Source organism: Trichoderma ghanense, assembly GCF_004382785.1.
Source record: "Trichoderma ghanense strain CCMA-1212 chromosome Unknown scaffold_20, whole genome shotgun sequence".
In the NCBI taxonomy this organism is placed as follows: domain Eukaryota; kingdom Fungi; phylum Ascomycota; class Sordariomycetes; order Hypocreales; family Hypocreaceae; genus Trichoderma; species Trichoderma ghanense.
Window position 1 is genome coordinate 5,740 of NW_027395683.1, and position 11,585 is coordinate 17,324.

The 11,585-nt window shown below is 56.7% G+C and overlaps 5 protein-coding genes across 5 annotated transcripts; 3 read left to right on the plus strand and 2 right to left on the minus strand.

Annotated features, from left to right (window-relative positions):
- Window positions 1–446: 446 nt before the first annotated feature.
- Window positions 447–721, plus strand: CCMA1212_009899 (uncharacterized protein; the record flags this gene model as incomplete). Its single annotated transcript, XM_073706962.1, has 2 exons — window positions 447–582; window positions 648–721. 2 exons carry the CDS (start codon window positions 447–449, stop codon window positions 719–721), a joined length of 210 nt encoding a protein of 69 aa, XP_073554458.1.
- Window positions 722–1,352: 631 nt separating this feature from the next.
- On the plus strand, window positions 1,353–2,866 carry CCMA1212_009900 (Vanillin dehydrogenase; the record flags this gene model as incomplete). The annotated part of the gene is made up of 2 exons (XM_073706963.1): window positions 1,353–1,816; window positions 1,885–2,866. The coding sequence occupies 2 exons, from the start codon at window positions 1,353–1,355 to the stop codon at window positions 2,864–2,866; spliced, it is 1,446 nt and encodes a 481-aa protein (XP_073554514.1).
- Window positions 2,867–3,315: 449 nt separating this feature from the next.
- CCMA1212_009901 (uncharacterized protein) lies at window positions 3,316–5,465 on the minus strand (the record flags this gene model as incomplete). Its single annotated transcript, XM_073706964.1, has 4 exons — window positions 3,316–3,892; window positions 3,994–4,632; window positions 4,698–4,948; window positions 5,064–5,465. 4 exons carry the CDS (start codon window positions 5,463–5,465, stop codon window positions 3,316–3,318), a joined length of 1,869 nt encoding a protein of 622 aa, XP_073554515.1.
- Window positions 5,466–6,696: 1,231 nt separating this feature from the next.
- Window positions 6,697–8,010, minus strand: CCMA1212_009902 (Peroxisomal biogenesis factor 2; the record flags this gene model as incomplete). The annotated part of the gene is made up of 1 exon (XM_073706965.1): window positions 6,697–8,010. One exon carries the CDS (start codon window positions 8,008–8,010, stop codon window positions 6,697–6,699), a length of 1,314 nt encoding a protein of 437 aa, XP_073554512.1.
- Window positions 8,011–9,724: 1,714 nt separating this feature from the next.
- On the plus strand, window positions 9,725–11,524 carry CCMA1212_009903 (uncharacterized protein; the record flags this gene model as incomplete). Its single annotated transcript, XM_073706966.1, has 1 exon — window positions 9,725–11,524. One exon carries the CDS (start codon window positions 9,725–9,727, stop codon window positions 11,522–11,524), a length of 1,800 nt encoding a protein of 599 aa, XP_073554513.1.
- Between the last annotated feature and the right edge of the window lie 61 nt (window positions 11,525–11,585).

Genomic DNA, 11,585 nt, shown 5'->3' on the forward strand with positions numbered 1-11,585 from the left:
GGATCTCGACCTGGATTCCACTTATAACGGGAATCTCCTCTCCTTGTCTCATCAGCCAAACGTGGCACCACTCCTGATGACACCGCCTCAAGCCAATCAAAGACTGGTTCCTATTGTACCTGAATAAGCTTGTCGCCAATCGGCAGCGTGAGACATCCTTCCTCATCTGAGCTGGTTGAGCTGTCTCGGACCAATTGCTGGCTTGCTGCTGTTTCTGATCCGGCACTATCCTTCTCTCTTCCGGAGGCGCGGAGACCTTAGCTATAAGCTTCTTTTTTTTTTCTTATCTTTTTCCTGCCTGTGGTTCCTGAATTGGTCATTCTGACCTCGCCGTTGGCATTGACCAATCCTCTTCCCTCTCTCTCTCATTCAACTCTATCCCTGTTCATCAAACGGAGAACTTGTCGATACGCGGTTTTCTACATATTTGAACACATCCGTTTATCATGACGGACAGCCAGACAGTGAAGCAGCCCGTGAAACGGGTCCTGAAACCGGTCCCTGATCACGGAATCCATGTGCACTCCTCCAAGACGAAATGCACCGATCAGTTTGCTCTTCCCGGCTCTGTGCCGGAGCCTGGTAAGTGCCGCGTTGACCCCCAGTTCACGTCGTTCGGAATCGGGTCGCTTACATGCCACTGCCAGAAATCGTCCGCATCAACACCATGGCAGTGCCACAGCCGTTCCTGGAGCCGGACAAGCTGGAGCAGTTTAAATGAAGCAAGAGGCATCTCGGGACCGTCCCCCTGTCTTCCCGTTTATTCACGCTTCACCTGCGAGGTCTCGGTCGGATATACTCACATTGGACGCCTCCCTCCGGAAAGCACCTGACTAATGATGAGGCCGGTTTGTAATCTCTGGCCGGGGATACGCAAGCTTGCCGGGATCGTGAACAGCCTCATGCTCACCAAGACGTTACTCACGAGCCGCCTTGAAGCACTCGGGAAGCCACCACGGCTCTTTTGTGCTGCTCGACGCTGCAGTGCCGCCTCTCGGAGCCGACGCTATCAATGTCTTAGTGCTGGTTGAGGCGCATCTGGAACCGACCCCGCACAAATCAAGGTGCCTTGTTTGACACGACTATCAAGCTCCCGAAAATGCAGATCATTTTTAATATCCATGTCAAATTCTATCGTCGGTTAACCTGCATGGGCTCTCATTCCCTTACTGCCCACTCTTGCGAGGGTATAAGTACCTGCGTTTGACCACGACGAAGGAGCTGGAGCAGTCAACAATCAAATCACTTGCTTGGTTCGCCATTTCGTTCGGCTTGCCCTCGCACCAGCCGATCTACCAGCATCTACCCTTCTTCTCCCACTCAGCAGCGGCCAAGCCACGTCACATATCAAAATGTTCCTAGGAGACACCAAGGAGGCGCATGTCGTGCCTTTCTTCATCGACGGCAAAGACTACCATCCAGAGCGGTCATTCGACGTCGTCTCCCCCGTCACCGGCAAAGTTTCCCATCGATGCGGTGCAGCCACCGTCTCGGACGCCGCTGCGGCCGTCGATGCGGCGGCTGCGGCCTTCAAGACATGGAGAAGGACGACACCTGCGTACCGCCGTGACGTGTTCCTCAAGGCCGCCGACTTGATTCAGCAGAAGAGCGGCGAGCTGGCCGACATCATGGCAAACGAGACGGGGGCCACCCTTCCCTGGGCTCTCTTCAACCTGAAGACGGCGGGCGAGCTGATTCGGGACGCCGCGAGTCGAATCTCTGCCATTGAAGGGTCGTTCCCTGCCCTGGCAGATCCCAGCAGCAGTGGCATCGTGCTACGAGAACCCTATGGCGTTGTTTTGTCTATCGCTCCCTGGTATGTTTCTGCCACGGCTTTCCACCCTTGCAACCCCCCAAGAAATCACATCTCACGGCGTGACTTAGGAACGCTCCCTACATCCTGCCCACCCGCTCCATTGTCGGCCCTGCTGCAGCCGGAAACACCGTCGTCTTGAAAGCCTCGGAGCACGCACCCGCGTGCATGAGGGCTCTCATATCCGTCTTCCACGAGGCGGGCGTGCCCAGCGGCGTCATGAACATGATCGCCCACGACCGCGACACCGCAGCCGAGATCACCACGGCGCTCATCGCCAACCCCCACGTCAGAAAGGTCAACTTCACGGGTAGCACCGGCGTCGGGCGCGTCATCGGGAGGCTTGCCGGCGAGCACCTCAAGCCCGTCATCCTGGAGCTCGGCGGGAAGGCACCGGCCATTGTGTGGGAGGACGCGGACCTGGACCTCGCGGCCCAGCAGTGTGCCATCGGCGCGTTCCTCAACGGCGGCCAGATCTGCATGTCTACGGAGAAGATTATCGTCCACAAGAAAGTCAAGGCCCAGTTCCAGGAGAAGCTCGTCGCCGCCGTCAACGAAATCTTCCCGTCCGACAGCCCCGCCCCCATGCTCATCAACGAAGCGGCCGTCAACCGCAACAAGGCGCTCGTTCAAGACGCCACGTCCAAGGGCGCCACCGTGATCCTCGGCGACGTCCACGCCAACGAGTCCCGCGGCGCGGAACTGCGCCCCGTCATCGTCGGCAGCGTGACGCCCGAGATGGACCTCTACGCCACCGAGTCCTTTGGCCCGACCGTCTCCCTGTACGAGGTCGAGACGGAGGCGCAGGCCCTCGAGCTCGCCAACGACTCCGAGTACGGCCTCACCGCGGCCGTCTTCACCGAGGATCTGAGGAGGGGGCTGCGGTTCGCGAGGGAGATTGACAGCGGCGCCGTGCACATCAACAGCATGACTGTCCACGACGAGCCGGCTTTGCCCCACGGGGGCACCAAGGCGAGTGGCTTTGGGCGGTTTAATTCCGCGATTGGGTTGGACGAGTGGGTGAGGACGAAGACGGTTACTTTTAAGCACTAGATGGCCATTTACAATAGAAGGGAGGAAGTGATCTTGAGCGGATACCTTTTGTAGCCTTGATATATACAGCTTTCAAGGCATTATTCCATTCATTCCTTGACTATAGGAAATTGCTGGCACTCGCAACTACTACATCTAGATATCTAATGCTAACCCCAAGGAGCTCTATAAAGATAAGAAAACCGTGTTAAATATGGCGAGTAGAAAAGAGGGGTATCAGTGCGTTCAAGCATGCTCAAGACTTGAAGTATCAAAAGCAGAGAGGAGGGGGGAAGGAGAGGAGAGGAGAGGAGTGGAGGAGGAAAAAGGCCGACTGTTAAAAGAAGCTGGTGCAACAGAGAACACATCAGAAAAGAGCCAGATCGTTAAACAAAAGAATATCTTTTTTTCTTGCTGCTGCTTTTTGTCTCTTTCACAATGCCAACTGCAGCTGCCGTTCTCTCTCCTCTTCATGTGCGAAACTGCAAACGTATAATGGAAAACAGCATATTCTGCAAAACGTGAAGCATGACAGCAACGCTGGTGGGCAAAAGCTCCGGCCAAACAGCCAGATCCAACTTGCCCTCCAGTCCAACGTCGATGCCGAAGAAGAGGGCAATCAGCCCCCGCACGGCGAGACTCGCAACCAGCTCGCATCCCCACGTCACCATCGAGGCATAAAAGGTGAGGTTAAAGTCGTACTGCAGCGTCTCGTCCTCGGCTTTATCAAAGGCAAAGTACGGGTACACGTCCTTGTTGGCGCCAAAGTGGAGTACGAGGATGCTGCCCAGGAAGGTGGCCATGGAGGTGTTCTCGGCCAGGAAGCGGATGAAGAGGTTGCGAGTTTGCAGCTTTTGGTATGTCCCGTACGTCAGCCCACTAAGGCCTAGTATGGTCAGGATTCTGTGAAACAGGCGAGTCATCATGATGGGCGTGATGATGACCAGTCCCGTGGAGGAGAGAATTTGAAGGATGACGAATTGGGACGGCGAGCGGAGGCGGGCGTATAGAGCTCGGACGTAGGTCTGGTAAGTCAACATAAAGTAGCTGTGACAAAGCTATGTTAGCAAGTCAACTCCAACTCGAACCGAAATCAAGGCATCATAGAGGGTAGAAGAGGAGGGGGAAAAGGGAAAAGAGAGACTAACAGCTTAAAGACCCAGCTCAGGGGATAACTCCCCACGCGCTCGCCTTCCTTGATGCCCAGCACCCAGCCCGTCAAAGCATCAAGCAAATGCACAGTCACCACCCATCCGTATACGTACACAACAGTCTCAAAACTGTTGTGAGGCAGCGTGCGGAGGTATATTTCCGCATACGCCTCTCCGAGGACATAGGCCATCAGCCCGATGAAGAGCGCTACGCAGAACCACAAGAACCTCACAAAGCTGGCCGGCAGCCATCGACGTCGCAGCGCCACCCTAGACGTGCCGGACGGAGGCAGAACCCTCGGGACATCCTGCTCCCAGAGATCGTCGGTGAGGTCGTGGCGCCGGCGCTGTCGGTTAGAAAACGAATCGGGCTCACCCGTCCACCACGAGGTCGTGAAGATGCGCTGGGTCTCGGAGAGTGAGTGCCGTAGCTTGATGTGGCGCTCGTTTGTCATGAGGATGAGAAACGAGATGGCGACTGGCATGGCCATGACGATGAAGGTCCATGATACCCACGCTGTGTTGTGGACGGTGAGGAAGCGGGTAGAAGGCGTAAAGTACACGGGGATGGGAACGGCAAGAGAGGTGATGGCGAGCAAAGAGACTGTCGCCGGGAAGCCCAAAGACTGCGGCCACCTAGCAGAATATTCATGGTCAGCTGAGTTCCAATTGTCCGAAGGGCCTGGGAGCGCATCGCATACCAGTTCAAGCTATAGAGATTGAACACTTTGGTGATCCAAATCAGCGCGCTGAGGTTATAGAAGCCATAGTAGACGAAGAGAAAGAACCAAAAGTTGACCTGCACGCGGGCCGCTCCGTGACCGGGGATCTTGCTGTCGAACGTCGCCACCGATCGTGTAAGTCGCAGCCATAGGCCAATCGCAGTATCGCCGTCGTCGCCCTCGTCCGGGATCGAGTACTGCGGGAAAGGCACCGCACACCACGCAACGGCCTGAAAGGGGCACATGTGTCAGCGTCGGGTCCGGGAGCAAAAGCGCTCACTCGCCAGCGTTGGGAATAGCAACAGCAGAGCACCGAAGCAAAAACACTGAACCAAACAAACGTACCAGCGCCGCAGGAAGGAGGACAAGCAGCCCATATCGGGTCCACCACCTGTCCACGACGCGCTTCACAGCCGATGGCCTCGGGTTCACAAACAGATCGATAAAGTAGCTCTGCCACAGCCTCTCCCACTTGGATCTCGACCCGCCATCATCGGTTGTGTCACCGGCCCTGGAGCCATCTCGACCGTCCAGGAGCCCGGCCTCGATCTCGGCCACAATCAGCGCTCCGTACCCGACATGTATGCTGTCGCGCCCGTTTTCATAGCGAGCGGAGAGAAGACCCAGGGGACTGCTGGGTCGACGCGGGCGAGGAGGCACGGCTCGATAGCGGCCGAGCAGAGGCGACGAGTCTGTAGGGCGGACGCGCGATTCAGAGCCCTGGGTGAACTGGAAGAAGGATGGCATGGCTGGGCCACGGGCAGAAAGAGAGACACGGCTTGAAACAAGATGAAGCTGGAGACGAGAAGCAAGGGCGTGAGGCGAGGCAAACCAAGAGACGGACGACAAGACTAGACAAGAGAAGCAAGGCGGCGAACAGCCGGGCGCTGCTCGTCCCTTTCTCGTCCGTCTCGTCTATGTACGGCTTGTGCAAGGCAGCGACAGCCTAGAAACGGACAGACAGACGGTTGACACACAGACAGACGGTTGACACAGACAGCTAGATAGCTCTGTGAGAGAGCTTGCAAGACGAGAAATGCAAACAGCAGCAAGACTGGAATGCGATTTCGGGGCGTCGACCTCGCGCGGGAACAAGGGCGGCCAGCAGCGGAGAAAAAGAAAAGCATGTGGAACTGACCTACGGCAGGGTCTCGTGGGCAGAGGGGCATCCCTGCATCTGCATGATGGGGTTGGATCGCGGGCGCTCTGCTGTTTTCTCTTGAGATGGTGGTTGCATGGAGATGTTGCTGTAAGTAGTACCCGAGGTGAGCAGAGCTGCTTAGGTGCTGCACAGTAACACCTGGAATATTCTGTGCAGCTGGAGCTGGAGATCCGTCGATGCTTGTTTGGGGGGGAATCGGCGCTACAGCAGCTGCTACAGCAGCTGCAGCACATTCACAGACACACTCGCAGCGGATGCACAGCAGATTCGGTGCCTCTGGCGAAGCAGATGGGCAGAATGACGCGGTTGCCGCCAGAGGACCCCTGAAAGCCACCTGGAGGCACAAGGGCGGTGTAGCGGGAATGACATCACTGGCGCCTGCTAGACTAATTACTGCAGCGCGGAATAGGCTGCGAGGTTAGAACAGCGCTATTCAGCTTCAGCCTCGGCACGAGTTGAACGCTTCGACCATTACTAAAACCTAGCTCAGACTCCATCGCCAAGTTCATATAGAACCACGGTGCTCTCGTCAATATATAACCATCTTTGTGAATTTTATGTTCTGTAATGTCTATTAGAGCCCTTTTGCCTGGTTTATATAACCTTGCCGAGATACATACTGAAACGCTATACTCCCCGATTGCCAAACTTTCCCATGATAAATGTCCCTGCCAGCCTTACACAGCACGTTGTACAATACAACCAATCCTAGCCCAAAACCCAGCTGAGTATATATATACAACTCCACTCACTCCTCTTAACAAAGTCAGATCAAGTATACGATAAGTCATATGCTTCACGACTTTGCTCATCAAATCAACGCTTCACCACCTCAGCCCCAACGCCCTCCTGTCTCGAAATCATCGATCCATCATCAGATCCTCCAACAACGTCATCTGAAAAGGCCACCGTCTTTGTCGACGTTGACTTGCGGCTCGGCTCAAGCACGTCGCCGTTCCAGGGCTTGCATTCCTTGACATGCTCTCCACACCGCAGACACGTCCAGCCCTCGCCCTCCTCCCTGTCCAGCCGTGTTGCGATGCACACGAAGCAGTAGATGCACCCACATGGAATGGCCTCGTAGGGATTCGTGACATCCGTCTGCGCTGACCCGATGACGCCGCTCGAGGCTGCTGCCGCCATGATCTCGGACTCTGACGACGCAGCGGCATTCTGGTCCTGGTAGCAGATGGCGCAGGTCCTCTCGGGTAGGAACCCGTACTCGCCGTTGGCCGAATCGCCCCCTTGTTTTGTGTTGATAATCTCCTTCGTCTTCCGCCAGGTGCGGCTGAGCCATCGCCGCCAGCGGTTGATGCCAATCAGGGGCAGCACAAACAGCAGGAATTCGGTAAAGGCGTGCCACACCAGCTGGCGGTTGAGGTACTCAAACGAGACCTCACGGCTGACGTGGCTTGTGGGAGGCGCCAACCGCATGCGCAGGGCGCGGTCGAGGACGGTGCGGTACTGTCCGCGGAACAGGAACACCAGAAAGGAGACGCATGCCGCGGCGGAGTGGACCGTGGTCAGCCCAGACGTTAACCGAGCCAGCCTCTGTATTCGAGGGCTGGGGTCGCTGTAGCCATCGTCCTGATCCACGAGCCAATCCTCCCATCTATTCCAGGCATATTTGCCAAAGACTGTGACCAAGCCGTACAGCGACTTTTGTAGCTTCGTCGGAGGTGCCAGCACAGGGCCCCCTTTTCTGGCGTCGGTATATTTGAGGTTCTGCAGGGCTGCTCCGTAGGTGGCGTCGTTGTCCCAGATCGTCAGCTTGAACAGGACGGCCCTCAGCGCCAGCAGAATCTCGGCGGACCAGTCGTCCTTGAGATGCCCGCCGGCGTAGTACTTGAGGGCGTCGCCGACCTGCCCCTTGAGGAGATCCAGCAGCTCTTCATCCAGCAGCTCGGCGTCGACCTGCGCCACGCGAAACGCAGGTCGGGTGCTCTCTATGGAAGAGGCGGCATCCCAGGCATTGATGAGGCGGTTGAGCGGATAGGGCAGACGCTGCAGCTGTGCGTTGACGCGGGAGGACTCGCGCTGGGCCGCGATTCGGGCTCGTTGTTCGGCCTCGCGGGCCTGTCGTCGTGCAGCGACGCGCTGCTGGGCTTGGACGAAGCTCGAGTCGTTCATGGAGTCGGCATCGAGGGTTGGAGGTCGAGGATCGGAATCTCGAGTGGACAGGGTTGGTCGTGGTTGTGTCAAGATTGCATGCTGAGATGAGGGTCGCGGGATAGTGATTGTAATTGAAATGGCGATTATGAAAGCTGAGCTGAGTGAGCCGAGGTTGAAAAAGCTGGGGTGACTTCGGCTCGTGGATCTGCGCCGTGATAGGCCGGGCCCGAGCCGTCATTTAGCACCAAAAGGCATCCATTACTGATACTTCAAAGTCAACAGAGAGAGCCTAAAGCACGTGCAATGGACATTGAAACTCTTGAAGCATTGTATTTGGCTGCATTGTTGGCTGTTTCAGTGCCATCTACCTTGAGTTGTGATGATGAGACAAGGTCATCGTCAAAAGGCTTGCCATGTGACGCGGCGCCATGGGACGGCTGCCGTGAGCTGCCTTGAGCTGTTGGTTCGACTCGCCAAACTTTTCTGCACACCGTAGAAGTGACGCGGTAACACTGAACCTCTTGTTTGCATTGTGCTTGAGAGCATGGTTTGCTGTTTGTTTCTCGTCTGCGGTTGAATAGCTGACGAACCATGCATCAGCACGACAGCTCATGGCCATCCTTCTCCTTGAATGGCAGCAGGGGGTCGCGACGAAGTCGAGGCAGTCGAGGCAGTCAGCTACAGAATGCATAAGACCTTGTCCACCGCACGGCTGATATGGCCTTTCGAGTCGCTCATACAAATGCATATTGATACGACGAACAAGAATTACTGATGCTCTTTGAAGCTGATGGCTTTGCTGTGGATCTTACGACTGAGCAGTCGCATCTGGCCAGTCTCCAGAAGGTACCGATACCCTCTCCTCCAGACATAGTGCATCACCAACTGGCACCTTGCCCATCTCACATTGATGATGGAAACCCCAACCTGCTTCATCCTCCGCATACATGCAGTCCAGCATCTCTCATTTCCAACCTCCATCCCCAAGCTCTACCTCACCACCCACGGAAACGAATCGGAATCACTTGTACCCTCACCGTCGCCCCCTCCACACTCTCCATCTCCTCAGATGGCACTAAAGCAGTCCGGACCCGCCCTCGATGCAGCCTAGCGCTCTCTCTCCATAAACAACTTCCCTGCCTCTTTAACCACCAAGCTTCAACCCACTGCATACATACATACAATCCACCCTCCACCAAGCATCTCCCGCATCTTCAAATTGACAAACAACGCGCATCTGCCTAGCCGTGACTCGTGCTTATGCCTCTGCTCGTGCTTCAGCCTTGCCTCGCCGTGTGTCTTCATTCGCCATTCACCTGCCTGTGTGACTCATTCCTCGTCGCGACGCGATCCCGCCTAAATCACGTCAATCGATAGCATCGATACGTCGCAAACTCCAAAGTGCTACCAGGGTATATCAACCGGCGACTGCTGCCTCGCTCGCGCCACTTGCGATCCCCGTCGTCGCGATTCACGCCTCCACAGGCTCCAGATCGCAATCTCTTCGACCGACCTGGGCCCATGTTTGCGATATCTCGAGCTCGTGGGCGGAAGACGGAGGATTGATTCGGCTCATCCAATCCCTCCAACCAACGCCGCCAATCCATCTTGACAAGACGGCCCGGAGACGCAGCCAAGTGGCGACCAGTTTCTTCTTGTGCATCTTCACAATCGCATCTCACAGGCTGTTATTCCCTTCCCGACCTCCCAACATCCGACAAGAACAGAAAAGATGCCATCGCGGCGGCGCGAAATCCCCCCCGAGAGCTCGTGGCGCCTCGTCGACGGCGAAAACGACAGCTTCGACACCAGCATCATCGACCCTCCCCTCGACGATGACCTGAGCCCTCCCTCAAGCGCCATGCCCTCGTCCGGGCTCCCCACGCAGTCCTTTTCGCAGAGCATGAGCAGCGTGGACAGCGCGGGCTTTGGGTCGCAGGACAGCATTCGCGACTTTGCCAACTTCCAGAACGACGAAAACGTCATCTTGCGACAGCCCTTCCGGCCCACCGTCCCCTCGAGCGTCGCCACGTCGCAGCGCACTTCGTATCCGCGGCCCGACATGCAGTTCCGCATGCCGCTCGTCGAGGCCAACAATCTCGTCGCGAGCGAAGCGTCGCGAAGCGCTAGGACAGCAGATGAGGATACGGAGGAGGGCAGTGTGTGGGATGATGAGCAGGAGCATGAGTATCAGGTCGACGACGATGCTTACCATCCAAAATGGGACGTGGAGGAAGAACTTGCCAGACTCTCAAAGGAGGAATACGAGGCTTCGGCCAATGGCAACTACCGCGCGTCAAGCTCAACGTCCAGCTCCTCCGGCCGATTGTTTCGAGCCTTGCGCTACGCAGCAATACCCGCCGCAATCACCATGGCCGCATATCTAGTCCACAGCAATGGCATCTCCTTGGACGTCGCCCGCGACAGAGTGCAGTCGTTCTCCCTCAAGTCCCTGCACGACATTCCGAGCGTTTCCAACTTCCAAATGCCATTCTTCGAGGCCGAGTCATCCCGCCCCGCAGCTTCGACTTCATTCATCGACTTTACAAGTCTCATGGACGTTCAAGCTGGCTTCGAGAGCGTGCTGGAAAAGTCCACACAGGGGCTGGCCATGCCCCGTGAACTCAAGGAGTCGGAAATGGCTACGCGGAATCTACGATCGCTCCTCAAAACGAGCGAAGACTCGGGCAGCGAGGACCTGACATCGGAGCTCAACAGCTACATTGAAAAAGTCGGCCGCGCAGCCGCAAGCATGCAGACGTTCCACATCCACGTCGGATCAACCGTCGACTCCGTCATCAACATCAACCGCTGGACCCTGCGCCACATCAACTCCCTATCCATGGAACCCGAGGCCCCCTCGCTGCCTCCCATCATAGCCTGGGCCGTCCGCCCGCTGAGCATCTTCCGGTCATCAGGGCAGGACGGGAACGACAAGGCCCTGTGGGACAAGTACTCGGAGCACGTCACCCTCGTCCAGGACCGCCTAGACAAGCTCCTCGAGGAAGGAAACGCCCTCTCGCTGCTCCTCCGCCAAGGCCAGGCCCACCTGAGCGCCATCATCGAACAGGCCGAACGGCGCCTCCTCTCCAGCTTCGGCAAGCCTCCATCCGGCGGCTCCTCGTTCTTGTCCAACGTCTGGTCCTACATCGGGCGCTTCGTGGAGGACAACAAGCAGAAGAACAGCTTCCGCGAGGAAGTTGCCCTGCTGAAGAAGCTGGAAGCGCGATACGCGGCGACCATTTCCCATCTTCTCTCGCTGATTGAGAATCTCAAGGATATCCAGGTCTATCTGGGCGACTTGCTCAAACGCGACGCTTCTTCTTCTTCTTCCTCTGTCGTTTGGGGAGACGAGGCCGGGGCGCAAAGTACTACGCTGAGCGAGCAATATGAGATTATCCAGAATGCCCTGCAAAGGCTGGAGCGGGCGAGGGACAAGGCTGCCGAGGGCGAGGCGCGACATGAGGCTGGCTCACAGCGGGGAGGTGAAGATGAGAGGATAGGACGGGCTGATGCCGATGGCGCCATGTAATGTTAGGGGTGATGCACCTTTTTTTTTTTTTCTTTTAGCAATGTTTTGCCAGTTTGTAATG